At 51.3% G+C, this 25,954-nt stretch overlaps 1 protein-coding gene across 4 annotated transcripts; it reads left to right on the plus strand.

Moving 5' to 3' along the window:
* On the plus strand, nucleotides 1-25,779 carry FHAD1 (forkhead associated phosphopeptide binding domain 1). 4 transcript variants are annotated; one of them, XM_072027077.1, is made up of 30 exons: nucleotides 2-981; nucleotides 1,387-1,600; nucleotides 1,958-2,164; nucleotides 4,261-4,531; nucleotides 5,921-6,012; nucleotides 6,406-6,636; nucleotides 7,696-7,819; nucleotides 8,681-8,811; nucleotides 10,175-10,240; nucleotides 10,616-10,720; nucleotides 11,226-11,333; nucleotides 12,564-12,647; nucleotides 13,046-13,198; nucleotides 13,544-13,739; nucleotides 14,982-15,052; nucleotides 15,183-15,320; nucleotides 15,862-15,969; nucleotides 16,514-16,603; nucleotides 17,273-17,498; nucleotides 18,165-18,246; nucleotides 18,933-19,039; nucleotides 19,400-19,559; nucleotides 19,886-20,003; nucleotides 21,675-21,810; nucleotides 22,455-22,582; nucleotides 22,934-23,029; nucleotides 23,823-24,043; nucleotides 24,818-24,983; nucleotides 25,136-25,210; nucleotides 25,445-25,779. In XM_072027077.1, exons 2-30 carry the CDS (start codon nucleotides 1,505-1,507, stop codon nucleotides 25,526-25,528), a joined length of 3,870 nt encoding a protein of 1,289 aa, XP_071883178.1. In that variant the 5' UTR covers nucleotides 2-981; nucleotides 1,387-1,504; the 3' UTR covers nucleotides 25,529-25,779. The 4 variants fall into 4 exon arrangements, with proteins under 4 accessions (XP_071883180.1, XP_071883179.1, XP_071883178.1 ...); XM_072027079.1 differs by lacking the exon at nucleotides 12,564-12,647 and having other exon boundaries at nucleotides 1-981; XM_072027078.1 differs by lacking the exon at nucleotides 10,175-10,240 and having other exon boundaries at nucleotides 1-981.
* Nucleotides 25,780-25,954: the final 175 nt, after the last annotated feature.

Raw genomic sequence — 25,954 nt, forward strand, 5'->3', positions numbered from 1 at the left:
GTCATGTTCAGGGGCAACTCCTGGGATATACAGACCTGGTATTCATGTCACGGAGGAAGCCTCGTGTTATTTTTAAAAATCATCACTGAAATGCTGGATTTGTGCTGCAAAACCTCTGCTGCTATTTTCCAGTGCAAAACTCTTGCAAGGAAGGAAAGGTAAGGAGGCATTGGCAGCAAACCACGCATTCCTGCTTCCTGGTGAGCAAAGGGTGACAAATGGCTGTGGTGTCGCCGATCATGTCCCGGGTCAGCAGCCTGGCTGCCATCCAGGAGCAGCCCCATTGTGTGGGGTGGAAATTTGGTTTGTGCCAAGAATTGAAGAAGTTTTAGAAAGACAGGAAAAACTTTGCATGCAGTGTTTTTGCAGATTGGGTAACTGTTTTTGGGGGGGAGGAGGGAAGTGCTGTGTTTTTGCAAGCATGCTTCTGAGCTGAGTTGCTTGGGACTCAGCAGCCCAGTGTTGCAATATCTGAGCATGGAGTGCAATTCTCACTAATCTTGTTAGGTTTGGTGTGGGTGTGGTACACGTCCCCGGGGAGGTTCGTGGTCGTTTCCATGGCCTCTCTCAGCCTTCCAGGCCCTTCTCAGGGCTGCTGACACCTGCCAGCATATTGGGTACCAGGGGGAGATCTTTTGACCCTTTTTAAGGTCTAAATCTCACATATCGTGATGTGTTTGTGTCCCTGTATTGAAACGTGAAGGAAGTGTGAACAATTTGTGTGGGCTGGAGGATGTAGAGCGGGAGGCAGGAGCAGGCCTGGCTCTTGCCCTCAGCTCGGGGTGGCGGCCATCATGGCGGCCTGGTTGCTACGGTGACGGCGGCAGGGATGGGGAGGCACTGCGAAATGGCGCCTTGGGGACGCGTGAGGTGGCAGGGTGCAGCCCTCGTCACAGCAACCTGGGCTTAGATCTCAATTTAATTAATCCCCTCTCCACAGCAGAATAACCCTCAGCATCACAGGGCAGCCCAAGGGCCTTGGTGAGTCACAAGTGGCGGGCAATATAATACATGCTTCCAAATAAAGAATAAGTTAAAAAAGCAAAAAATGTTCTCTGGCAGGCTCGAACAGGTAGGCTGCATGACAAACTGAGTGTTTTCATACATGCAGAACAAATGTCCTCTGAGAAACTAGAGCTGCAGTCTGCACCGACACAGAGCTGTGTTGTGCTGCCGGGCCTGTTGCTTGGAAAAGGGGAGGAAAAAAAAAAAAAGAAAACAAAAAGCAAAAAACAAAACAAACAAAAAGGAAAGCAGTAGGGTGTCAGCCGGCTTTAGTTTCACAGGGGTTTCCCTGGCTACTGCAGGGTACAGGGAGGAGCAAAGGGATGTGTGTGCAGACCTAGGTCCCTTGCCTCTGTAAATAACTTTACTGCTTTATTGCAGGAACCAGCGGCATATAAGGTGGTGGAGAAGTTCCTGGCTCAGCTGCATGCATTGCAGGGGGATTACTAAATGAGTAATGCATATTATGTTCTGACCTTTGAGGTGAAAAGGTAATACTATGAGAGCCTTCCTAAGGAGCTCAGACGGGTGTTTTCAGCTGAAGCCACAAACAACCACGATCGGGAGACACGAAGGGTCAGACATCGTGCTGAAGGTATGGGAAAGCTGTGGGACTCCTGGGTGGACAGTGGGTGGGGAAGTTATTGGTTGGGAATTAGAGGGAGAGGAGTCTGGTTGTGCTGGCAGACAGCTCTGTCATTAGTGAGGGTGCAGGTAGGGTGATGGACTGCAATTTGAAAATGCAAAGCATAGAGTCTAACAGCCTATTTGCATGCTTTGGATGCAGGTGGGGTGGTGCACGGCAAGCCTAAATGCCAGGAGTAGTGGCTAACAGCATATTCACATGGAGAAGTACAGCAAGGAGGGGAGGGCTGGGCAAATCAGCAGCAGTAACACAGCTCTGGTTGCTTTCTGAGGGTTTTGTCTCTTGCTCGCTGATCTGTTTTGTCAGTCTGCAGGGGTAGAGGATCATCACGCGGCCCTCAATTTCGATGGCTGGGAGAATGGCTTTGTCCTGCAGGACCTCAATTCTCCCCAGGGCACCTTTGTGAACGGCTGCCAGGTGCAAAATGCGGCTGTGCGAGTGAGCCCAGGCGACATCCTGCACTTCGGGGCACAGGGAGCATCCTTTGAGCTAGTGGTTGATGAAGTCCCGCAGGTAAAGCAAATGCTGGCCATCAAGGCTGGTAAATGGGCACACAGCTGTCAGGCAGCCACCTTGTTTTAGCCTCTCACAGCCGCACATAGGATGAGGGGGGGAAAAAAATACCCACCAAGAGTCCAGTTGGACGTGATGTGGAGGAGAGCTGTGCTTCAGAGGAATCAGGGCATGCTCTCCGGTGCAGGCTCGTTTCTTAAATCATCAGGAAGCGTGAGGGAGAAATAAAAAGCTCGAGCTCCCTCTGCTGAAGAAACTCAGGCACCTCAGCATGGAGCAGGTTTCCTAACAGCAAGGCCAACATAACAGAGGTAGGTCTTGGGAAGCCGTGAAAGCATTAGAAAATGACCTTTACCAGTATTTCTGTTTAATCTTTCTTCAGAGACTACTTAGTAATGAACTAGTGTTAAAGATCCAACTGAGAGCAAATGGAAAAAATGAAGGCATTGCTGGTGCTTTGCTTGGCAAGGCTGTGCACAGCTGCAGACTCTGTGTTGTTCTGCACAGCAAGGCCAGAGCATCACAGCCTGTCTTGTGGGCATGATAGAAATCCCAAGCTATGGTAAACATGGAAGGAATGTGATCCAACGTGGTGATTCCCCAGGAAATGTACCAAGGCAGGATGTCAGCAGAGGTTGTTAAGCTTCTGGGTTATTAGAGTACACAGGATCGATAAGATCTGTATGATTTGTATTGTTGTGTCATTTGAAGAATCCTAGACAATAGAGACTGAGCAAGAGTGCTGGAAAATTGTGTGTGTGGCGTGCCGGGTAGTGGGTGCTGCCGAGCCTGGCCTTGTAGCCCAGCCTATGTATGATTCAAACGTAATGCAAGCCATTTGTTCACCCAGGTACTGCTTTATTTATGTCTCAGCAAGGTTCCTGGTGTAGTGAGATGACCTTGTGAATCCTAATGAGGCCAGAAATCTTAGGCCAAGAGGAAAAAATGCAGTGCTGCAGGATGAAGCCGTGCAGCTGGCATGCAAATTCTGGGCAAGTGAAGCTTGCTGAAGCACCAAGCACTTTAATTTCCTAAAGTATGTGTGTAGCCTGCACACAAAAATGCAGTTATGCACAGTGGCACAGAAAAAGCACTGTCGGTGCCTCTTTATTGCTCTGGGCTTTATGATCCGTCTTTGATATACTAGCTTTGAAGCCTGACACCGCTGACTGCAGAGAGTAAATCACTTCTATATTTCGCCGTGTGAAGTGTTTACAATGTTTAATATAAGGAGGCCTCTCTCTCTCTCTCATTTTCAGTGGTATTAGAGATGAACATGTTTTAAAGAAGAGCAGCAGCCGGCTAAGAGAGCTAAGTTCTCCATTATGAAAAATAAATCCAAAGCTCTGGAAGTGTAACAGCATGTAAAGCAGACTGGCAATCTCTGCCTTTTCTTGTCAGCTTTAGAAATGAAGGGTGGCTGTGCTTTAAGCAGCAGCAGGTCAGCTGCAGCTAGTGCCTTACTGCAGCTTTCTCCCTTGTCTGGAAAATCAGCAAGCTCCAAGCAGTGCGAGGGCTGAGCCCACATTTCCAGATATTTATTTATGGGCTGGCATAACTTGAAATTGAGGGTTGCTTCTCAGCCAGCATGCAGGACCTTAACGTTGGCTCATCTTCATGGTAGCTGAAAGTGATACTTATAGGGATAATAGCATATAGAGTCCTAATTACATGTCGGACATGCACAGTGTAAGGCTGGGGAAATGTGATTGCAAGGCAGGTGTGCAATGAGAGGCTTTGTTTCAGGATATCAAAAGAGAGAAATGACAGCGTAGAAGTGCTTGTGCGTGTTCCAGGAAAAACCCAGAACAAGCGCATCCAAATTTTGCAGATGACACACAGAATGAGGGTAGGCTGGTCTAGAGAGGGAGTGAAGAGCTCCAATAACGTCAAAGCCCCAAAATGTGCATATTACAGGTAAGCATTTAGACTTCAGGATATGGATCTGATCAAATGACCATGGGAAAGGGAAAGGACTGGAATTATGCTTCCACTCAGGCCTGTACCCGTGTTTTATGTTACCTCTTTGCACACATATCAGGGGCTGGAAAGCCTTCTTATGCTCTTGCTAATAACATGGTCTTTTTCCACTGCAGACCTCCTATCCTCCAGTGAAACGTCGCATAGCATGGGCTGGGCAGCTCCAGGTGCCTGCAGATCCCCAGCACTGCCCTGCTGTGTCTCCTGCCCATCTCCCACTGCTGCAGTCCCAGCATCGCCCCAGCACTTGGAGCAGCTGGGCTCCTGCTGCAGCCAGCCCCGTGCCCCATCCACCACTCCAGAAGCGACCCCTGAGCGCCTGGACCAGGAGTGCGACCGCCTCCAGCCCTCCTGATCCTTTCAGTCGGCCCCCTGCAGAGAGGCCAGGTACTTCCTGATGGCTGCAGGAGTTAGTTGCAATATGACAGCAAAGGAATTGTTGGTGCCAAGCGGGAAGGCTGCTTCCACCCATGCTTTCCCAGCAGTTTGTGGCCTTATGTCCTCTCAGATCAACTCAGCACTCAGCAGAGCTGATCCGAGCAGAGACGTTTTTGATTCGCACCGATAAATGACGAGTGTCACAGGCAGTTGGTTGTGAGTCCTTGTCATGCGAAGCTAATCGGGGTCCGTGTGTGATTGGTGGCATTTGGGTCAGTTAGGAAATGTGCCATGACAACCTGTGGGGAAAGCCATTGCCTCGGTAACTTCGGTGGCATTTCCTCTTCCTTGTTCCTCGTGTGTGATCCTGAAGGCGATTACAGACTTTATCTTCATCGATGACTCATGCACCTATTCCAGTCTGTTTGTAGTGGTGGGTTGGTTCCTTTGATGTGCGGTTCCTGGCTGCCTTGAGCAAAGGAACATAAAAGTAGATCTGTACCTGATATGTTTCTTAAAAGTGAAGTATGCTGTAGCAGCGGAGCAAAGGCAAGGGTTTGTGGGTACGAAGTGATTGAACAGCACAACTATGGGAAAAGATTATTGCCACGAAGGTAGTTTGTTGTATCAGGATACCTGATCTCATGATTTTTGTGGTTTCATAGAATGTCCTGAGTTGGAAGGGACCCGCAGGGATCATCAAGTCCAACTCCTGGCTCCACACAGGAGTACTCAAAAAATTAGGCCATATATCGGTAGTTTGTGCTTTATTTTGTGTTTTTAACAGTCAGAGGGAATAGAAAGTCACTAGTAAACTGCCAGATTATACCTAGTGCTCCAGAGCAAAGGACATTACTGTGCAGTCACAGCTGCTCAGCATAAAGCCACGCACACAACTTAAAGTCCCAGTGAAGGTGACAGGAATGAAGCTCGTGCTCCAAGGTAGCACAGCTTCGTTTGATTTTTGAAATAGAGCCAAAGGGATCTGTGTGTGTTAATCCTAGTGAACTTTTAACTATTCCTCTGCTGTGAGCAATGAAAATTGACCTTCTTTCTTTGGGGCTAGACAGGGTTAAAAACTCAGAGGAGCCTTCAGTTCTGTGTCTGTGTGCCTTGGAGGCTTTACATTTCCCAGAGGTGTATTATTCCTCTCTCTTGTGTAGACTGTTTGCACTGGTGGGGATCTTTGTAGTGCCAAACAGGTGGCTATCGTTGTGAGTGTGAGCCAAGCTTCAGACTGTAAAGTAGCCACTGCCTGCAAATAGGCTTTGGACAAGAGAGAGAGAGAACCTCACAAAGTGCTAGTCCTGCCCCCTCATACAGCACTATTTTCTTATATTTCTGATATTTTATATATATATTTCTTATACAGCTACTATATTCTTTTCTATCTTTCAGCCTGGACCACAATCTCAGGCAATGATCCAAGCACTGGGGCAGGAGCCCCTTTCCTGAGGATTCATAGCGTGGACTGCCTCCTGCAGGAAAAGGTGATGCTGCAGAAAGGGTGAGGGATGCAACTCATGGTCCTGCCCTAGGGAAAAGTGTGGTGAGAGTGATTGTATGGGCTGGTAGATGACAAAGGGTACAAAATGTGTGTGTGTGTGTGACCAAGAGTCCCAGCAATGTGCAGGGAACTGGGAACCACTGGGTATGTGGAGGATCTGGGCTCTCTGGAAATTCAGGGTGAGGAGGGAGAAGGCATCAGCTGTGTCTGAAAAGCATGGGTGTCACAGGGTGACTGCAGTGTGTTGTTAATGAGAGAAGGCTAGCCTCATCCAAAGCTGTGTGCTTTATGGAAATTACGCGGTTACCCTATAGAAGCAGGCAGCCTGGTGTCTGTAACTGCAGAGTGACAGACGACACATGGAACCTGCCCGCAGGATGAAAAGCTGCTGAGACTGGAAAAGGAAATCAGTCGTCTCTCTGGTTTTGAAGCAGAATCAAAGCAGAAAGATTCAGTGATAAGGAGTCTTCAGGACAAAATTGCAGAGATGGCCAAGACCATGGCCCAGGCTGCTGCTAGAAGCGATGTGGAGCTGACCCAAAAGCTTCTAACGTTTGACAGAGAAATCAGAGCCAAAACAGAAGAGATTAAAACCTTAAAGGAACAGGTACGCAGTGCCTAAGCAGGCACACTCAGTTGAAAATAGTGTTCTGATGCATATGGGTCTTGAACTAAGCACCTTGTTCGGAGAGAGAGGAGGAGGTAGCATGTGTGGAATGAAGGGGAACCAGAGAGATGGTTATAATCGGTTGCCGTGTGTTGCCCACATGATTTCTTGTTCTGTAATTGTCCCGTAACGAAGCTGGGAATCAAATTTCTCATCTATGTGGCAGGACCTGCAATGCCATGGTGGGAAAAGAAACATAAGCCTGAACTACTTCTGGTGGAGAAAAGCCACGTGCAGTCACTGCAGGCCAGGATGCCTGACTCCTTTTCTCCCCCATGCCTCTCTTCCCCCAGGAACAGAGCCAGCGTTTGCGTTTGCAGGGGACGTTATAGTCCAAAAGACAAAGAAGCCCTTTGGCATCCAGATGAAAACAGGTGGCCAGGCAGAAGGGCATGGCCATATAGGTGTCCTGTCCAGGGATGTGTTATGTTATAGGTGGGAAGTCAATTCCTACTTTCTGCTCTTTGCCTGTGGGGTGCTGACATGCAGGAGTAGACAGTGCAGATTATTCCCTGCTCCCAATACTGTGCTTGTGGCAGAAACGTGAGTGTGACTGCTAGCACCTATGAATCTGCATTTGTGAGCAGTAAGTATATATGCAGAGTGAAGGCTATAAATCTGAGGATATTTCAGCCTGTTTCTGCAGTAGCACTATCCACCAGCCCAAGCTGTATGTTCTCAGGATTGCAGCCAGCATGAGACATTGTCTCTTTGTGCCTTTGATATCAGGCTTTTGCTGTGAACAGCCAAAATGTTGATAGGCAGATCCTGTCCAGAGCAATTACTCCAAAGAATTAGCCTAGGATAGTAATGAGTAACCTGACCAAACCGTGACTGTCTTTGAGGGTTCATGAAAAGTTAATGGCAGTCAGAAACCAGGGCAGTCTCTGTGAAGCTTGAGAGGAGCTGAGTTTGCATTTAAAACAAAAGCAAGCGTATTGGAGCAACAAAGTTACCTGGTGAGGATCATATGATATTTTTTTTTTTCCTCTATTTTAGATCAGTGACTTGCAGAAAGATTCAAGTGAAATTTTTAGCCATTCTCTTTATGAAAGAGACCTGGAAATTGGAAGCCTGAGGAAAGAAAGTGAGAAGCTAAAGAGGGATCACGCTTTGACCACAGGTATGTTTGCCTTGATATTTCATGGGAGCTCCTTGTAGGGGCACGAAACAGCTGAGGGTTGGCTTTGCAAAGTGACCACACATTTGCAAGATTGTCTGGCAGCAGTTTGTAGTGGCTGGGAAAATTTGTCCCACTTTGTGTTCTGTTTCTTGAAGCTCTGTGGGATTTGCAGGTAGTTGCTGGCATAAGGAGCCCCGCAGAAGTGAGGGGGGGGAGCAAAGACAGAAGGCAGAGAGTGTTGGGACAGAACTGTGTTAAAAAAGAAAGCACAGCAAAAAGTACTGACTGCAGGGCAAAGCCCTGAGCTGCTCGGTCTGGGTGCTGCTGGTTGGACTGCAGAAGCCTGTGCACACTCGTTGCACGCTCACTGTCAGGCTCTGAATTACCGTGTGGCTGCAAAGGCTGCCTCTAACCACAAGCCTGTTCCACTTGCCTTTATCTCAGCACTTATCATTCCCAAGGAATGTGATGTGAACATAAAATAGTTGCTGTTTTTCCCCAAACAGCCATTGGCTGTGCACTGAGATTAGTGAAATTGTTCTGTCTCATTTCTGTGGTCCGAGGTAATCTGCTCGTAACAGCGCTTGGCAGGGAGAAGAGCTCAGAGCTTTGGCCCCGACATAGAAATATAAGGGAAACAGATCTGTAAGAAAGCTGCTTGTCCTCCTGGGAGCATATGCTGCAGGGCCTGTGGGGACTTGTTAACGATCTTTTTGTGGAATAATGTCCAGCACGGCTTGCCAAGAGCTGGAGCCGCTCTCCAAGTCAGACAGTTGTCAGATGGAGACTCGCCACTCGGTGCCCAGAGGGCTTCTGAAGGGAAATGCTTTGGTTTCCTCTTGCCCAAATTGTTTTCCCCAGGTCTAGTGACCAGCCTGCAAAGGGAGATTGCTGTGAAGGAGCAGAAAATTCAGCAACTCAAGCAGGATGTGGAGAAAATAAAGAAGGCAAACAGAGAAAAGGACAACCAGCTGGCCGTTGTGTCTGCCAAGGTTAGCACCCCAGTGACGTGCTCTGTAAGTGATGGTCTCATACACGGGCTAGCATGGAACAGTAAGATCCAAAGGGTCTCGCTCCTCTCTGGTAAGGACTGGAGCAGCTATTTCAGCAGCTGTGTAACAGGGACAGATGTAACTGCTGGGTCCTGACTGCATGTAAATAGTCGCAGGAAGCCAGAGCTGTGTCTCTGAGATGTAGCAGCGACAGAGCAGTGGCTGGGTATGCTGTGAAATGCCTGTGTGAGGTGTCAGGTTCACCAGATGAATCCCCCTCCTTGTTCTACAGTGCAGGTACTTGGTGACCTGAATTTCTGGGAACACTGTGGCTATTTGTGTGCTCAAGGCACTCGTGCCAAGATCCTGCTGAGAAAGCCATGGAAACCCGGTCTTAAGGATGCACCCTGCAACCAAGCCTGTTTTTTTCCCCATAAAGAAAACTGCCTGTATAGCAGGTTGTTTGTCTGTGTATGTGCAGCTCCCTGCTCGAGTGGCAAAGCTGCATAATCTGCATAATAAGTGTGGAGCGGGTGCAGCATTGTGGCTGGCTGACGAGGCAGTGTTCCAGGAGATTGTAGTGGCTCTCATTGATTTCTGAGGAACGGCTGAAACTGAAACGCCCCGGGGGTGCAGGAAGAGGTCTCTGTCCCTGGCAGCCTGCTCCTGGTGGAGCTGCTTTCTGGATGGCAGAAGCAGGATGCTCCCCACTCTGCTGTGGGTCAGCTCTGTGTAACCCATGGAAATGGGATAGGTGTGAGCAGCAGTTAGGGGCTGAGGGGGAGAGCAGGTGTCCCAGGAATGCTGCTTGGTAGCTGGTGGCCCTCTTCATGCCTGTAGAGGGCAGAGAGCACATCCCTCTGCAGCCTCCACTGCTGCAGGGATGTAGGAATGATCTGGGGTGAGGGAGGAGCTGTGTTTGGAATAGGGCCATGCTCTGAAACCCAAACACTCAAAAATGGAACTGAAAAGCACCCTGTAGTGTGTCAGCTTGGAAATATCTGTTCATGTCATGGTTTGAGTTACCATGGATGTCTTGGAAAGAGCTTTTGGTTCCATTTGTCCTTTCTGCTGTTGCTGTTACACTTTTGCTAAGGCCCAATGAATTTTTCTCTGTAGAGTATTTGCTGCACACAATTTCTCTTCTCTCAGCCAGGCTATGATTTAGATATGGGCCTGTCCAGGTGCTGGTACTGTCATGCTCTCAATGCCTCGATTGCCCTGTCATGGACACTCTGCTACCCATTAGGCATCTGAGCACTGAGCTGTGCTGTAGTACTGAAGGGTACGTTGACATTTCTGTCAGAAATGACAGTATCTGGCCAGCCTGATAACTTTTTCCATCGGTTGCTGTTCTTTCTAGTGCTCTAGACTTAAAGAGGAAATGAAGCGTGAACTCGGAGAGAGGGATGTGACTCCATACCAAAAAGTGAGTTTCCAGTCATTCGGGGTGATGTAGCACACCAGAAAGCAACGATTGCAAAAATGTGCCATGCAGAGAATATTCCTAGGCATTGTAAGAGGAGCGTTTTGAATCCAGCTCCTGTAAAGGAAGGGATGTAACGTGCATAACCAAGTGGAGAAATGTAAACTTCTGGAAAAACTGAAGTTCAAATAAAAATAATCTCAGTTCAGGAGAGCACTGTCAGGAATAAGAAATCAAGTCAATCTATCAGCTGTAAAGAGAAGCTAGAAGAAAAGACTGGGATAAATGAAACGGGATAGGTAGGGAGAATATCTTGCTTGTTGTTGAAATTCTGTAAGAAAAACAAGAGTGAACTCTTCCTTTCTGGGACTCTTGCAGCGCATTGGGGAGCTGGAGTGTGACCTGAAGGGCTTGCAGGGAGAAGTCCAGAAGTATCGCATTGAACAGGAAACCATCCAAAGCAAGCTGTCTGAGAAAGCAAAGGTAAATCTTCATGCCAAAAGTTAGCAGCTCTCTCCTCTGGAAAGGAGAGTGGACTTGTATAGCTTGGGAAGTGAAACGTGCAGCTTCCACTTGTCAGCCAGGATGAAAGGACAGGTCGCCTGCTCACTGGCAGTGGAAGCTTTGCAATAGGAAATGCTCCGCTGTATAGGAAGTAATTTGTGTACCCAGTCCTGCTGTCCCCCAGCAATATCAATTCCCCAGGGCCCACAGCATGCCCATGGCAGCAAAACAGGAACTGAAACAGGAGACCAGAATGGCGCGTTAGGAAGTCTAGGGTGGATGGTGTCCCAGGGACCAAAGCCAAGCCAAAAAGCAGCACTGTGGGTAAAACTGCAATCCCACCGCCTGCAAAAGGATGAAAATATCTATCTTGGTACCTCAGAGCTGAGGTAGAGGCGTGTCTGATGTGGATGGTGGAGGTAGAAATGCCTGTGGCATCGCTTTCTGGTAGCACTTTGATAATCAAAGGCTTTTGTTGTTTCAGGCTGAAGAGGAGCTGAAAAATGCCTGTGAAAGGAAATCTCTGCAGTTACAGGAGATGGGGCGCAGGGAGCGCCTGCTGAAATCTGACGTGGATCGTGCCAAAGTGCAGGTAGGAGGAGGAGTGGGAGTTTCTTACTATGCGGGCCAGAGGCAACAAAGGGACTGTTTCTCTCATGGGGAAGGACATTGTACTGGTGAAAGGCAGAACATGAGTTCTGGGAAGGAAAAACTGAGCACCAAAGTCTGGCACGATTCTTATCTCTTTGGCTTGCTCAGCATGAGAGGCTTATCGGAAGGATTTGTTTCGTCATCGCAGAAGATTCAGAGCCTAACAGGAGACAGAAACATAGTGGGTTCTCTGTGATCAGTCACATTCTCTGGGACTTGTGCAAGTCCTCCTGTGAGTCTCTGAAATGCTGCTTGGTGCAGAGACAGCTCCTTGCAAAGTAACGTGGTGTATTTAAAGGCAAGCAACACAACCCAGAGATGTTGCCTTGTTTGCAGAGCCATGCCACCTGCTACAGCTTTTGACTGTGTTTATCACTGGCTGACTGTAGCAAAGGTCCTGCCCTCAGCACAGGAGGAAATTCTGCTTTCTTTGTGTTGACACGTGTCTGACAGCTGGGCTAGATGGCCGTGACACAGCTATGCTGTGCATGAGAAGGTTGTGTCCCGCGTTAAACTGCAACACATGGTTTTTGCTAGCATGATTTTGCTAGAAAACTCAGTCAGCGAGAGGCAGAAAAGGTTTCTTTTCTGAAAGCTGTGAGATAAAATGTCTGGAAATTAACCCCCCAATTTGTGCTTGTTGCGGAGCCGATGGCAACCTCAGTCTTTTAAGGACAGATGGAGACCTAGCAGTATGGAGCAGGAACTCCCCCAGCCCACACACACTCAGCCTTTGTCCAAGCCCCAGGAGGAACCCGTGCCAGCTAGGAAATGGTGTGGTAAAGACCTAGCCTCAGAGGAAACATTGCACGTCCTGTTCCGAGAAGATGCCGTGGGTGGCATCCGCAGCTGCCCCCAGCCTGGGCTGTTTCACAGGAGGACGTAGCCAGGGCTTTCTGTGGACGTTGCTGTTGCAGGAACTACATATGTGCTCTGTGAGCTCAAAATCTGAAAATGGCACAGGGCCTTGGTGCCTGAGGTGGAGGAGAGTTCCCAAAGTAAAAGCATCACTCCTTCTCTCCTCTCCTTGGATTCTGCCAGCCATGATAGTATCAGGCCATGGTAAGGAAGCAATGCAAGAAATGCACAGGGATGCTCTCTTCATTGATTGTTGTGGGTTTTTTGTCGATTCTCAGTGACTGTGGTTTTCCTGTGTTGATCTCTGCTGTAGCTGGCATCTTTCAAAACGCAAGTGGTACAAGTCTGCCTCCCACAAGCAGCAGGAGAGGCAGGGAAGGCCCTCAGCATCCAGCAGGTGAGTGCAGATGTGGTCACACAGTGATGCTCATCGCCTCCACAGCCTGTCTGGGCTTGAGGCTGCTGCAGAACAGCCCCAGCACCTGCACTGTGTGCAGTACGGCTATTATTATCCAGCATTTCCACATCACGAATGATGGTGCAGCTACCCCATGGAGGTGACGTTGCACTGTAATGTGAAGGAAGTGGGGCCCCACTTTGTTTGGGGCTCCCCTAAAGCTTGGGTGGAGTCATTGGGCTTCATCAGGGAAAAACCCAGGAGTCTGATGTGGCTAGTGAATTCCAGCAGGTTTCAATTGCTGCCCAAAATCTCTGTCCCCAGGGGATTTTCCCTCAGCTGAAAAAAGGTTTTGGCGTGGAGCTTTCTTCTCCTCTCCCTTCCCATACTTCTGGCAGGTACTTGAGAAGGTCAGGCAGATCTGTGAGGAGAACCAACAAAGTCAGGAAAGAGAGAAGCGTCTCCAGGAGGAAATAAGTGCCAGGCTCTCGAAGGAAAAGGAGGTGTCTGAAAATGTCACGGTGTTCAAGGAATCAGTGCGTGAGCTCCAGGTCAGTCATCTAAATACTGTTCACAAAGTTTCAGCTGGGAAAAACGTGGCACGAAGCATTTCATTGGCCTTGAGGACAGGTCAGAGAAAAGATAACGCGTGTCCAGCTGTGCTGGCAAGCATAGTGCCCTCAGCTTCACCCTGAAAAACGTTGGTTTGAAAGGAACAGAACCCTTCACACCAGCCTCCTCCCCTGGACCTTTCCTACCCAAAGATACCAACCCATGGAGGTGTTTGGTGAATAAAGAAATTTCTGGGCTTTCACAGATGTCTTGTGTTACTTGTGCAGTCACAGGAGACCGTGTGTTACAGAGGCTGATGTGCTCATTGGTCTTACTGCTTTTAGGCTTTCCTGGGGACCTCGTTCTGCAGCGACAGCTTGAGGAGGGAGCTGTGCAAGTTCGAGGCCGTGCTTGTGGACCCCTTGGTGTCGGACGTGCAGGCAGCTGTGGTGGAAATCGCTCGCGTGGCCCTGTTGTGGCTGGAGGGAGCGGAGCAGCTGCTGGCAAGCGCAGGGTTGGACCTGCCCACCTCTGGCAAAGGTGCCTGTCCCACGGGGGTGGGTGTCTTAAGTCTCTCTAGGCTTTCCTAGCAGGAAAACAGGACACGTGGGTGTTTGTCTGCAGGCTGTATAGTCTGCAGATGATGGACTTTGTCTGTAGACGTTGTGGTTATTCAGTGATAGTGGTTTGGTTGTTTTCCCTGGTGGGATATTGGTAATGATTCTTAGCAGCAGCTGTAGCAGCGCTGAGCATTGCAGGCTCAGACCCGAGCTTGTCTCAAGGTAAGGAATTTTTGTCTTACCTCTGCTGGGGAGCAGCAGAGCAGTTGCTGTGTCGAATTTGCTGGAAAGGAGTTAACATGAAGGGTGCGTGGAAACTGGAGCAGGCTGCTACGGCGTGGGACTGTGTCAGAGCATCCCGTGATGAATTGTGAGCGGGGATGAGTCACTGCCCCGGCAGCCAGGTGGGCGAGGAGCATGGCTCACGCTGGCAGCCCACAGGGGTGGAAGGCACAGAAGTGCTGTGGCCAGTGCAGAGGAGCTGTAGGGCTGCTGTGGTTAGCAGACAGTGATCGTAGCACCAGGAACCTCGCGAGGCTACGTGCTACAAGAGGTCAGCCTGCCTCGGCTCCTGGAGAAGCGTCGTGCTTAGAGAAGAAGGGGTGATGCAGAGAACTGGGTGACAGTGCTCGACAAGGGAAATGTAGTCTCCTGGTGAGAACAGGAATCTGGGGTTTGCGCCAAGTCAGCCTCCGTTCCTGAGACATCTGGGTGGTGGCAGCGATTCAGTCAGTGCCGAGGCTGAATGTGAAGCCTGGTGGCCCAGCAGTGGGAAGGTGCCGTGCTCCTAGCAGGTGCTGAGGGGGCCCTCAGCTGGCCCCTGGCATCCTTTCCAAGGAGCCTCTAAGGCTGAACCCCAGAGCAGGGGTTGAGGGAGAGTCTCTGGGTGCAGGACAGAATTTTTGCCTTTAATCTCCTGAGAGCTGATAGCTCTCCACTGCCTGGCATAGAGAGCAAAACCCACAGGGGCTGTTTTCTGGGTAATCCTGACTAGCACTTGGTCTTCCCATGGACTTCCCATTGTGCTTTTTCTTCTCCCTGCTGTGTATGGAGGAATGGAGGTATCTGGCAAGGAGGGTGAGGGCTAGGGCTGAAGGTCGGCTGCACTGAAACAGTGCTCAGAAGAAGATGGGTAGTGTCCTCAGGCCTTTGAGGATTCCTCAGGTGCTAAAAATGAGCTGTCTGAGAAGCCCTTGCAGTAATACTCTGTGTGCTTTTGCAGGATTGACAGCCTGTCTCAAGAGGTTGTTGGAAAATAATCAGGAAACCACGCAAAGGAATAAAATGTTACAGGTAAAACTCTATCTATGTCCATAAACCCAGGTGAGTCGGGGATCTTTGCACCAGTAAACATGGTGGCTTTTTTTTGCTCTGCTGCTCACGCACTCCTTTCAGTGCCGTGGTGTCTGCCATTTCCCCATAGGCCCAATTAGAGGAATTCCGGGAGTCTCAGGATGCTCTGCTGCAGGAGCGCCTGAAAGAGCAGCAAGTGAAATACGAGCAAGACCTACAGATAAAAATCAATCAAATCATACTGGAAAAGGAGGAGGAGAAAAAAGAGGTATGGCGACGGGGTGGTTTTTCAGACATAGGTCTGTTAAACAGGAAATCTAGGTCTCCATAATGGTGTTGCCTAGTGAGAAGAAGCCCCCAAATCCAAAATGTCTGAGGACAAGGATGCATCTCAGATATCTCCTTGTGCTGACACGGGTGAATTAAACCCCCTGAGTGACATTGCACCATGTTACTGAAAAGCATCTGAGCAGTGGCAGAGTTCATTGCTACTTATAAATCCCTGTGAGAAAGCTGTGAGCAAGGAGCATCATCCAGGCACAGAAGCACAGGAACACATCTTTTTTTCAGCAGTAAACGGATGCAAAGTACAAGCAAGCTTCCGTGTAAGCCTTTGGAGCACGTAGGGCAGCTTCGTGGCTGGTGAGACTCCTCCTTCAAGTCACCTGAAGTCCAGCCAAGCTTTTTTCCCATAACATGCCCTGTTCCAGGGCAGTGACCCTGTTGGTTGCTTTCCTCATCTGAGTCAAGTTAGCTTGCCTTACAGTCCAATTTTAGCTTTGGCAAAATTGTTGGCTGTTAATTCTCAGATTATGAAGAGTGCCGCTGAAAAGGAGAAGGACAGGTGTGAGAAATACATGGGTGAAGAAAAGAAGATGGTCCAGGACTTGGAGAGCCGCCTGAGAAGCATGACTGAGGTCTGTGACGTGCAAGGGGATGTGTGGTGGTTTTATTCGGGTGGGCAGCTGAGCTCCACCTCAGCCACTCTCTCACTCTCCCTCCTCAAAGGGAAAGGGGGAGAAAATACGATGCAAAGGGCTCAAGGGTAAATTAAGGTAATTACATGCTCCACCATGGCCCTCACTGCATTTTTTTCCCCTTTTTTAGATGTGCTCTCACAGAGGCACAAACAAAATCCCTTATTGGCTCGGCTCTGGTCAGCAGCAGGGCCCTTAGCTAACATGGGGCAGCTTCTGGTTTCTTCTCACAGAAGCCACCCCTGTGGCTCCCTGCTACCCAAACCTTGCCACATAATCCCGCTGCAGGACGTAAAGCAGAAGCAATTACAGATGGCACTGTTAAAGCTGAGAGCACTCTGTGGTGTCATGTCCTGTGTGGTCAGGGTCTGTTGTCAGACTTTTTTTTCCCCCCACAAACACATGCGGATGCATATTCCCAGAGAGAAAGGTGGGTCCTTGCAAGTGGGGCCTCTTCTCAAGCACTGGGCTTTTCCTCCTGCAGGTAATGGAGATGAAGTCCAAAGAGCAGGAGGTTACAGATCTCAAGCTGAGGGAAGCTCTGCGCAACCTGGAGGAAACCACGGCACGAGAGGTAGCTCTGGTAACCCCTCTGCACGCAGAGGATGTGACATAGATGTGGTTTTGTTGCATGAGGTTTCTCTGTTCCCTCCTGACTAGTGGGGCCTCCATACCCTACAGACCCTGCAGCCTCCATGCCCTACAGACCTCTAGAAAACAGGAGCTGGCTTCCCTCTAACGTTAGCACTCAGCAGGAGGAACTCTTGGCCTAAGTCATACACCAGCACCTCGCAATGTAAAGCCCTGGCTGGATGTACGAGCACACTCTTAACATAATCCTCAGGCTTTGTGCTTCCCATGCCTGTGGAAACCCTGCTAGGTCCTGAAATAGAGGGCGATCCTGAGGGGGCACCCAGGGCACAGCCACCATCCTAGTGGGGGCAGAGGGCTGCAGCAGTGGGAGCCTGAAGAGCACAAAGTTGGTAGCACAGAGCCCAGACAAACCATGCTGTGCAGATCAACCCGTCCTTGTCTCTCTGTGGGCAAAGCCAAGCAGGCTGCGTGGTGTAAATGCTAGCGGAGCTTGTGGTGTTAGAGAGGGAAGGAGGCGAGAGCAGGGCACTGAAGACTGTGTTCCTTCCCCCTGTCTTCCTGACTGGGAGCCAGGAGAGATGATGCTCATCATGTTCCTGAAGAATAACGTACGAAACATGCAACCAGAGCCCTGTGTCTTGTTTCCTAGATGATGTTAAAGCAGCAGGTGCTCAGACAAGATGAGCAGCTCAAGATTGTTCAGGAGGAGAGCGAGGTACTGAAGCAGAAAGTCCAGGAAGAAATAGCAGGATATAAAGAGCAAATTAAGCAACATGCTCGGACAATTGTTGCTTTAGAAGACAGCCTGCTGGAGGCTGAGCAGCAGCAGAAGATGCTTGAGAAGGAAAATATCACGCTCCTGGAAAAAATAGAAGGTAGCTAAGGCTTGCATGGGCTGCGTGTGTACTAGGGACACCCTCAGAAAATGTGAAAGTAAATAGAGACGGAGTAGTGGTGCCATGAAAAGCATTGCAAGGCGGGGGGGGGATGTTGCTTTGAGGTTTGTCTTAATGTAGGAAGAGCCCTGCTGTGATGCCTTGAAGGATCCCTTTCACCGTGAGTTACCAGATATTTTCTGGAGTCTTTTGATGCCTACTGGTAGTGCCCCACAGGCACAGATAAGGCGTTCCCACTTGAGAAGGGCTCTTTGCCCTCCAAAGTGACAAGGCTGGAGTGCTTCTGGCTGCACGCAAGCCAGAAAGGACTTGAGGGACTGACTAAACACCACTAGATCAGGGCCCAAAGACACGTTGCTTTCCAAGGAAGACTGGTTCCAGTCTTTGAAGCTGTTGTGAGGGAGAGGATCTATGGAGCATTGCCCTCGTAAGGCGATGTGGTTGGAAGCCACGATGTGTTCTCACAGCAGAGTCCTGCCTGGTTGGTCCTGGATCTAAGCAGCCCCCACATGCAGACAAAGACCCCCGCAGCAAGGCTCAGCCCAGCTGCTGTGGGGGCGTTCACTGACAGCGTGCTGTGAGGCAGCAGCCCCCCAGCGTGGGCATTACCAACACGTGATGCTCTGTTGTTGTTGTCTCCTGCAGGACTTCAGAGTGATGCCTGCAGGGTGACATCGGGAGCATCACAGGAGGCCTCTTGCACTGAGGAGTCTCACCGTTGTGTTCTGTAAGCTGATGCCAAGGACTTGCTGATGGTGGTCTGGTTCAGAGGGGCTTAGCAGGAGTTATCCCCAGGAGAGCTTAAGGAAGGCAAGGGGGCCTGCAGCAGCCTGTCATGAGGTCTTCACTGTCTCTGATAGTGGAAAGAGTCCTTACATTATGCTGAGACAGCCTGAGGTGTACGTAGTTTCAAAAATCTCTTAGCGTGTCTAGAAGGACATCTGTGAAGGAAACCATCCCCCTTTGCTGTGTGAGGGGGGGAGACTGGCACAGAGATCCCGAGAAAGGATCGGGCACCATCACGGCGATGCCAACGTGACAGCGATTGCTGCCTGCCCACGGGCTGCCCACGGAGCCCCCTGGGTGGGGGCTGAGGCTGCTGGCAGCAGCAGCAGCAGGCAGGGGAAGACCAGTGCACCAGTGCCTCCAGTTTATTTGGTGTGGTGCCGTGAGTCAGGCGTTCTGCAGGGAGGAGCAGTGTGTGGGTTATGGGCTGTGCTGTTCTGAGGGCTTGGGGTAAGGAAGGGAGAGCAAAGCTTAGCAGCACAGGCTGGAATGAAGGCAGCTGAGCTGTGGTTTGAAAAACAGAGTACATCTTAGTAATAAGATACAGTTAGAGAATGCATGTGCAGGCTCTGTCAAATCTGCCCAAGGAGCTGTGAGTGTTGCACGCCTCTTTCTTGTGAATTTCAGGGAAGAGCTGGCTGCTGCGCAGAGCGTGCTCCTGACCAAAGAGGCTGCTATTGCCAGGTTAACGAAGGAGCTCTCGGAAACCCAAGCCAGGATGTCAGACATGAGAGGTTAGTGAAATGGAGCACGTGGCTTCTGGCTAGCAGATGCGCTTCCCTGTCCCTCCAGAGCTGTACCAAGACCGGGTGCTATTAGAAGGGCACACACAGGTAGTGGGGAAATAGGCATCGCTTTCCTAAAGCGGTGCTGTTGCTCAGCCCTGGGCAAAGCAGGCTGTCTGTTCCCTTTGGCAAGATAAATTCCCCACAGTCCTCTGCTAGGATGAACCTCAGTGATAGCAGTGACGGTGTTCAGATGCCCCGCTGGAGTTGCCCAAAACAGAGCCGTTCTTTGTCAAAATCATGCACATGGGTGTCATGTCACTAAGAACTGCTGATAACCCGAAACCCACGAAACTTTGTCGTGCTTAGGAGAGCTCAGCGAGAAGCAGAAGGCGGAGCTGGAGTGGAGCCTGGTCCAGGTGAAGAGCCAGGAGCGGGACTTGAACACACTGAGGGAGAAGCTGTCGGAGATGTCCAAGCTTGTGGCTCAGAAGGATCAAGAGCTGAAAGCAGCAGCTGCAGAGTTAAGGTATGAGCTGCCAGGAGCTGCTGGCTTGCAAAAGTTGACCTGCAGATTCCCAGCAGGTGACTGCAGGTAGGTATCTCCCCTGGGGCAAAAGGTGTGGTTGAATGCAGAAGACTCGAACAGAGGCACGTGTGTTCTATGGAAATGTCGCATGTTCTGAAACGGGGGCTGTGAGGAGCTCCTGTCTATGGACTTGTAACCAAATCATGGCTCAGTAATGTGCTCCCACCCACACTGTGGACGTTGTCCAGGTTGTTGCTCCGTGCAAGCTGTTGGGTTGACCCCCATCCGTCACAGTTGTACAGCAACGCTTTTGTCTCTTGGCACAGGCAAGCCCAAGAAGACTGCAAAGCGCTGCAGGCTGCATCCCGAGAGAAGGCACAAGAGCCGGAGACTCTTCCACAGGCACGGGTGACACCTGCCATGGTGGAGGTAGCCTCTGAGACGGTAAGGCTGCAGGGAGACCACCAGAAACTGCAGAAGAAGCAGAACAAACAGCTCAGAAATGAAGGAAGCAGTGCTCACCAAGCCCCAAGAGAGCACAGGATGGCTCAGACTCATGTCCTTGAGGGTTTCAAGTAGCTGGGCTGAGGACAAAGGAGGATTGCTAAACCCATGCCAAAATCCAGAAAGTGGAGGGAGAATGGGGACAACGTGCAGTTTGTGTCATTCCTCTTTTCTTGTTTTTCTTGCTGAAAATAGGTTGCTTGGGTGATCTGCTCCCATTTCTGCTGCTGCCTTGGCGTGCAGCTGCCAACAAACTGTGAAGGTCAGGATCTCAGTCCCACTTGTGAGAGGATTTGCTGAGATTATCTATCAGGTTTCCAAAGGTTCTCCATACAAAGCGTTTCGTGTAGTCATGGTGAGGGTTGGCAAAGCCTCGTGCCTCACTAGGTGAGTTGGGAGCAAAAAGGGAGCCACACAGGACAGCTGGACGTCCTTCCACTGGACGTCCTTTCCTTAGCAAGGGCAGCTGGTGCTGGTGTGCCTGCTCGAGAGCAGGGCAGCAGTGCCCTCCGTGCTCCTGCGCTGGCATTTCTGCCGGCTAATTAGCTGATGTTTGTACAGCACTTTGGAAATGCGAAGTGTTGTGTGTGCTAATGGCTGTTCAAATTGCCAATTAGAGTGGGTAACAGCTCAGTAAGAGAGCTGTAACTCTTCCCAACCTTCCACAACCTTGCTTGACCGTGAATGCCAGCTGTGTCAGCCACACGGGAGCAGGTCTGTGAGCGCGGGGTGTTTTGTTGTGCAGGAAGAGGAGGAACGGTCCTAGTTCTGTGCTGACTCACCGTCTGAATTCCCTACTTTTAGAGATCTGAATAAATCAAAGGTGGTTCCAGGAGCAGATGGAGGGACTGTAGAAATGGTACAGCCTGTACCGCAACAGTGGCAGACGCCGTGCCAGCTCGAGGGGCTGGCTCGCTGTTGGTGATGTGGTGACTCACGGCTGGCTGCGGAGCAGGAGGTGTCGCCGTCCTCTCCTGCAGGAAGGCAGCTGGGAAGCACAGAGCTCTGTGGGTGCAGCACAGCCGCTGACGGGGAGTGCAGTGCTTCTCCAGGCAGTTGGCAGCTTTCACAAGCAGCGTGCAGGTTTTGGTAGCACGCTCACCCCATTCTGTGTCTGAGGCTGCTCATTGTCATCGGGCGTTGTGCTCGATGGGTCTGGGAGGGCACCATGCGTGTGTGAGCACGGAGCTGTTATAAAAGAGAGTGATGCACGAGGATCGTGTAGAAATGCAGGCCAGCAAGTGAATCCAAAACAGCAAATGCACTGCTTTAGCAGGAAATAGTCAAACAAAATCCCCGTGTGGCCTCAGAGCCAAGCACTGTGCCTCTCCCAGCTCCCTGGAGTGTTGTCAGGGCTTACGTCCTCCAGCGGGCTGTGACTGGTGCAGCAGGGCATGAAGCTGGTACCTGGTGCTTCAAATCCCCGGGGAGGCTGTGCTGCAAGTCGAGGCAAGTCCCCTGCTTTCTGCGACAAGAGCATTGCTCCTGGTGTGTCCCAAATGCCTGGCGTCATACAGAAAGGCTATTTTGGCTGCAGCCAAGCACCCCCCGGGTATGCAGGGCAGAGCAAGGTTCAATCTGGGTGAGAACCAGATGTGCTTTGAATTTCAGGAGCCAGCTTTGGACCTGGCTGAGCTGGGTGCAAAATGCCGAGGCCTCAGGCACGAGGAAACAATCCAGCGCCAAAAAGAAGGCTTGGTGGAGCTCCGGGAAAGGATCAAGCTGCTGGAGAAGATGCAATCCTCGAGTAAGTGCACCACGATGTGCTTTTAGTAGACATGGAAAGGGCATCTGCACATCCAGCTGGCATTGCTAGGTGCAGAGGACAAAATGAGAGCAGCTGGGTGGCAACTGGCACATGTGAGACATCTGAGGAGGTGTGGAGCCAGCAGAGAGGCAGCTGGCAAAGGGTTTGAAGCTGTAGCCACGATGCTGTGGAGTCGGGCACAGCCTGGAAGCCCAGCTCAGCAGGCATTTGCTCCTGCACTGGGGTGCAGCTCTCCTCCCGACAAGAGAGAAAACAGCCTGGTAAAACTTGTCCTTCACCAGGCTCTTTCTGTCCTGGGTATCCCTGTGCCTGGAGCAGTACTGGAAAGCAACACCACCTCTGCAGTGAGAGCTGTGGAGTAGCAGTTTGTGGTGCAGCCTCTGAAATTCCACTTCCAAAATACGTAGCACTGCTACTCGTGGAGAAAAAACAAATCCCAAAAGCCACGAGAGCGATGCCTGCAGGAAGGGCTGCAGCATGCTGTGGTCTGTAGCCTGTTCTGCAGGCGCTGTGCGGTCCCTGCAAGGGAAAGCCTGGCAAGCCTGAGCTGTTGCTGTTCTCTGAAGCCACAAAGTGTCCGAAGTGAGAGAGTAACGACTCCGTGGGTGTTTGGTTTCCTCCAGTTGTCATGAGCAAGGCTGCCCAGTCACTCATAGTCCAGCAGACAGACTTGCCAGAGAAGAGAGCCCAGAAAGCAGGCCTCGAGAAGGAGGCTGCACCGCTGTCAGGAGCAAAAACGAAGTGCAGCAAGGTAAGAAGGAACCCATGGCTTGCTGGGTGGAATGGGGACATTGAGGTCTTTGGATAAAAGAGGGAAGGGGGGGAAAAAAAAAAAGCTAGGTGGGAGGCATGAAATCTGTCAGGATATAACATATAACAGGCAGCACATGCAGGGGGGATCGGAGTTCCTGTATGGTGCAGCGCTGTGCCCAGCATCATCGGCTCGGTGCTGCTCAGTGGGGCCACGGACTGACCTCAGTGAAGCTGTTGCCCTGCAGCGCTGTGAGCACGGTTTTCCCATGGAGCAGAAGGGAAAGTTGAGGCTGTGAGCCATCGAATGAGGAGGTGGGTGAGCTCTGTCAGTCTGTCCTTGTCTCTGCAGTGTCTGGGACGATTTCCTGACAGGTGCTCGCACGTGACCGCCCACGAGACAGCAAGCTTGGAGGTGCTGGAAGCATTAGACCTCGGGGAGAGGATGGTACGTCACCAGGAGATGTGGTAAAACTGTGCCGAGCACTCACACATCACTTTCCAGAGAAAAGGGGAGGGTGTCTGGGTGCTGCAGAGTGCCAGGCACTGCGCACAGGTGAAGGTTGTGTGGCAGGAACCAGCAAGAGGCAAGCACCTGCCTGGACGTATCTGGCCTCTCAAGTTCTTCTCCCCTTCCCACCTACAGGCTCTGGGGGTGCTCCCAGGGAAAGCAGGGTTAGGCGTAGAGGATGGGTTGTGTACACGAGGGAATCTGCCTTAATCAACCTAATGCACCTGGGGAATGATGAGAGAGAAGCTGAGGAGCGATAGACACTGCTGGCACAGGAGACAGACATCACTAGCGAAGGGATGGAGCTGTGTGAGAGGGCCTCCTTACCCTGAAACGTGCCAGATATTACCAAGGAGGAGAAATAGCATGCCTCGTGCAGGGGAAGAGCTGGGACTGGGGAGTCTGTGTTTGGGAAACCAACGCCGGGTGTGCAAATGGCTGCTCTGGGGGCTGGTTGTGCTGCTCCAGGTGCGGCGCTGCTGCCGGTTCTCTGCCTACGGGGATGAATGGGGGCCCAGCTGGGCGATTCGGAGAGCTCTCGGAAGAGCTCGCATGGGGAAAGTACACGTAGTGGTGAAACAAAGGGGAGCACTCGCAGCACTTTACATGAGATGTGTGAATCTCTTGAAACACGAAAGCAGAATGGAAGCAGATGGCCGAGTGGTGTGATCGTACTGGAAGTAAGACTTGGCAGGAACAGTAATTAATGCATTTCCTATTCTTCTCGCAGTACCTGGACTTAATTTGTGCTCTGGGAAGGCTGATGAATATGGAGGAGCTGGCAGGAATGCAGTCTGCGCAGCATCTTCCTCAGGAAGAGAGGGAAAAAGTAGGGCAACAGAGACGGAAGGACTTCGAGCTGCTGTACGAGAAAATCAGCAAGCTCAAGAGTCGCCTGGAAAAGAAAGAGGAATTGCTCAAAGATTACGAGGCCCAAATCAAGGAGCTCAGGTACAGCGAGGAGACGGGGCTGTTGCACGATGTGGTGGTGGGGAAAGGAGTGGGGTGAAACCTTGCAGTCGGTGAACTCTCAGGCTTTGGGGTCTGCCTGGGGAGGCTCCTGTGGTTATTGGCCTCCTGTTTTTTGAAACAGAGAACTACGAGGGACATCTCTCTGTAGGAAGGCCGGACTGTGGTGGTATCTGTTGTGCTGTAGGGACTGTGTTTCCAGGGCCAGTGCAGGCATGGAAACTTCTGGGACAGGCTGGCAGGTGTGGGGCAAGAAGCAGAAAGGCATTCTCATCCTAGATGGCTCTGTGTGGAGCTTCATCAAGGAGCTGGGCAGTGCTGCTGTCCATGTTCTTGTGGCATTAGGTGATCAGGCTTTCCTGGGGGGGCTTCCTCCTACTCACCATGAATACGAAGGACCCTGTAACACCTCTCTGAATCGGAAAGGGAGATGGTGAAGATGTATTGATAGATAAAACACTGGGAAACGCCCCTAAATGAAATGTGGTCCTTGTGGTAACAGAAAACATCTAGACAGCTCAAAACACCAAAGCACTGGGCTCTGCTCTCTGGGTACGTGGCGACAGGCTCTAAAATGACACGGAAAAGCTGGTGGCTGGGGCAGTGTGTGTGTGACAAGGGGTCAGCTATGGGGTGTGAAGGGGGAAAACTTCGAAGGGAGGCTGCGTCCCAGGCCCAGCACAGGCAGGAGGAGAGGGCGATGGCACGGTCACAGCTCAGCTCGGGGGGAAAGGCCCACATGGGTGTTTCATGCAGGCTGAACCAGGAGGCCTTGCAAATGTGCCAGGAAGAGGTGTTGAAACTGGAAGATGAAGTCTACAGGGAAGCAGAAGAGAAAGCCCTGCTACGAGAGGCTCTGGAGAGGACCCAGGTCCAGCTGGGGCAGGAGAAGAGGCTGAATCGAGTGGTGAAGCAGCGCAAGGTAAGAGGGGCCAGGTGAGGAGAGCCTCTGCACACAGAATCCACACGGGTGGTGTAGGTGAGCCTGTGGCAGGGTCTGACTGCTCAGCTGGTGTGAAGACAGCCCAGGCAGCTCGTGCAAGGAGAAGTAACGTGATTGCTGGTTTTATCCAGAGCCTTGACAAGGAGAAAAGAAAGGAGAAGGTGCCTCCTGGCTGTGCCCATTCTTCCAGAGGACGAGGAGGGAAGGTACGGTGCGAAGTTGTGGGTGCCCCATCCCTGCAGGTGTTCAAGGCCAGGCTGGATGAGGCCCTGGGCAACCTGATCTGGTGGGTGGCATCCTGCCCATGGCAGGGGGTTGGAAATGGATGACCTTTAAGGCCCCTTCCAACCCCAACCATTCTTTGGTTCTATGGAGATGGGCTGAGCTTCTTGTGGGCTCTCACAGGAGAAGCAGTGGTGCAACGAGCCTCTCTTTTTCAGCCTGGACCCCAGCCATTGGTGCCAGCAAAGCTGAAGACCAAGGAATGCCCAGCAGAACCTTCAGAGGTGACGGGTGGCACGTAGGAGTGCCACCCCACGGGCCTTCAGCTCACAGAGGAGAACAGCAGAAACACACCATCGTGTGTAGGACACAGGTTCTTCCAACTACCTGCCCTCCTGGTGCTGCACCCAAACCCGTGCGAGAGGATCCCGGGGTGTCCCCTGGGACTGCTGCAGGGCCCGTGAAGCACTCAGGGGCTTTGGAAGTCCTGTGGGACCTGTACCACAGCACACGGTGCAGTTTGTGGGGGTGTGAATACAGCCTGGTGAGCGCCTGTGAGGTGGGTTGCTGGTGTGTGATTTCCCTGCCACGCCGACTTCTCCCTTGGGACCCCCATGGGCTTTCCAGGGGAGCAGCGTGGGGGCACGAGGGGCGCAGAAATGGGGACAGGAGAGACAGGAGGGGGCACGTAGTGCTGAGCAGGGCTGCCGAGGGGGACGAGGAGCCAC

Source organism: Anas platyrhynchos, chromosome 22 (assembly GCF_047663525.1).
Source record: "Anas platyrhynchos isolate ZD024472 breed Pekin duck chromosome 22, IASCAAS_PekinDuck_T2T, whole genome shotgun sequence".
Classification (NCBI taxonomy): Eukaryota; Metazoa; Chordata; class Aves; order Anseriformes; family Anatidae; genus Anas; species Anas platyrhynchos.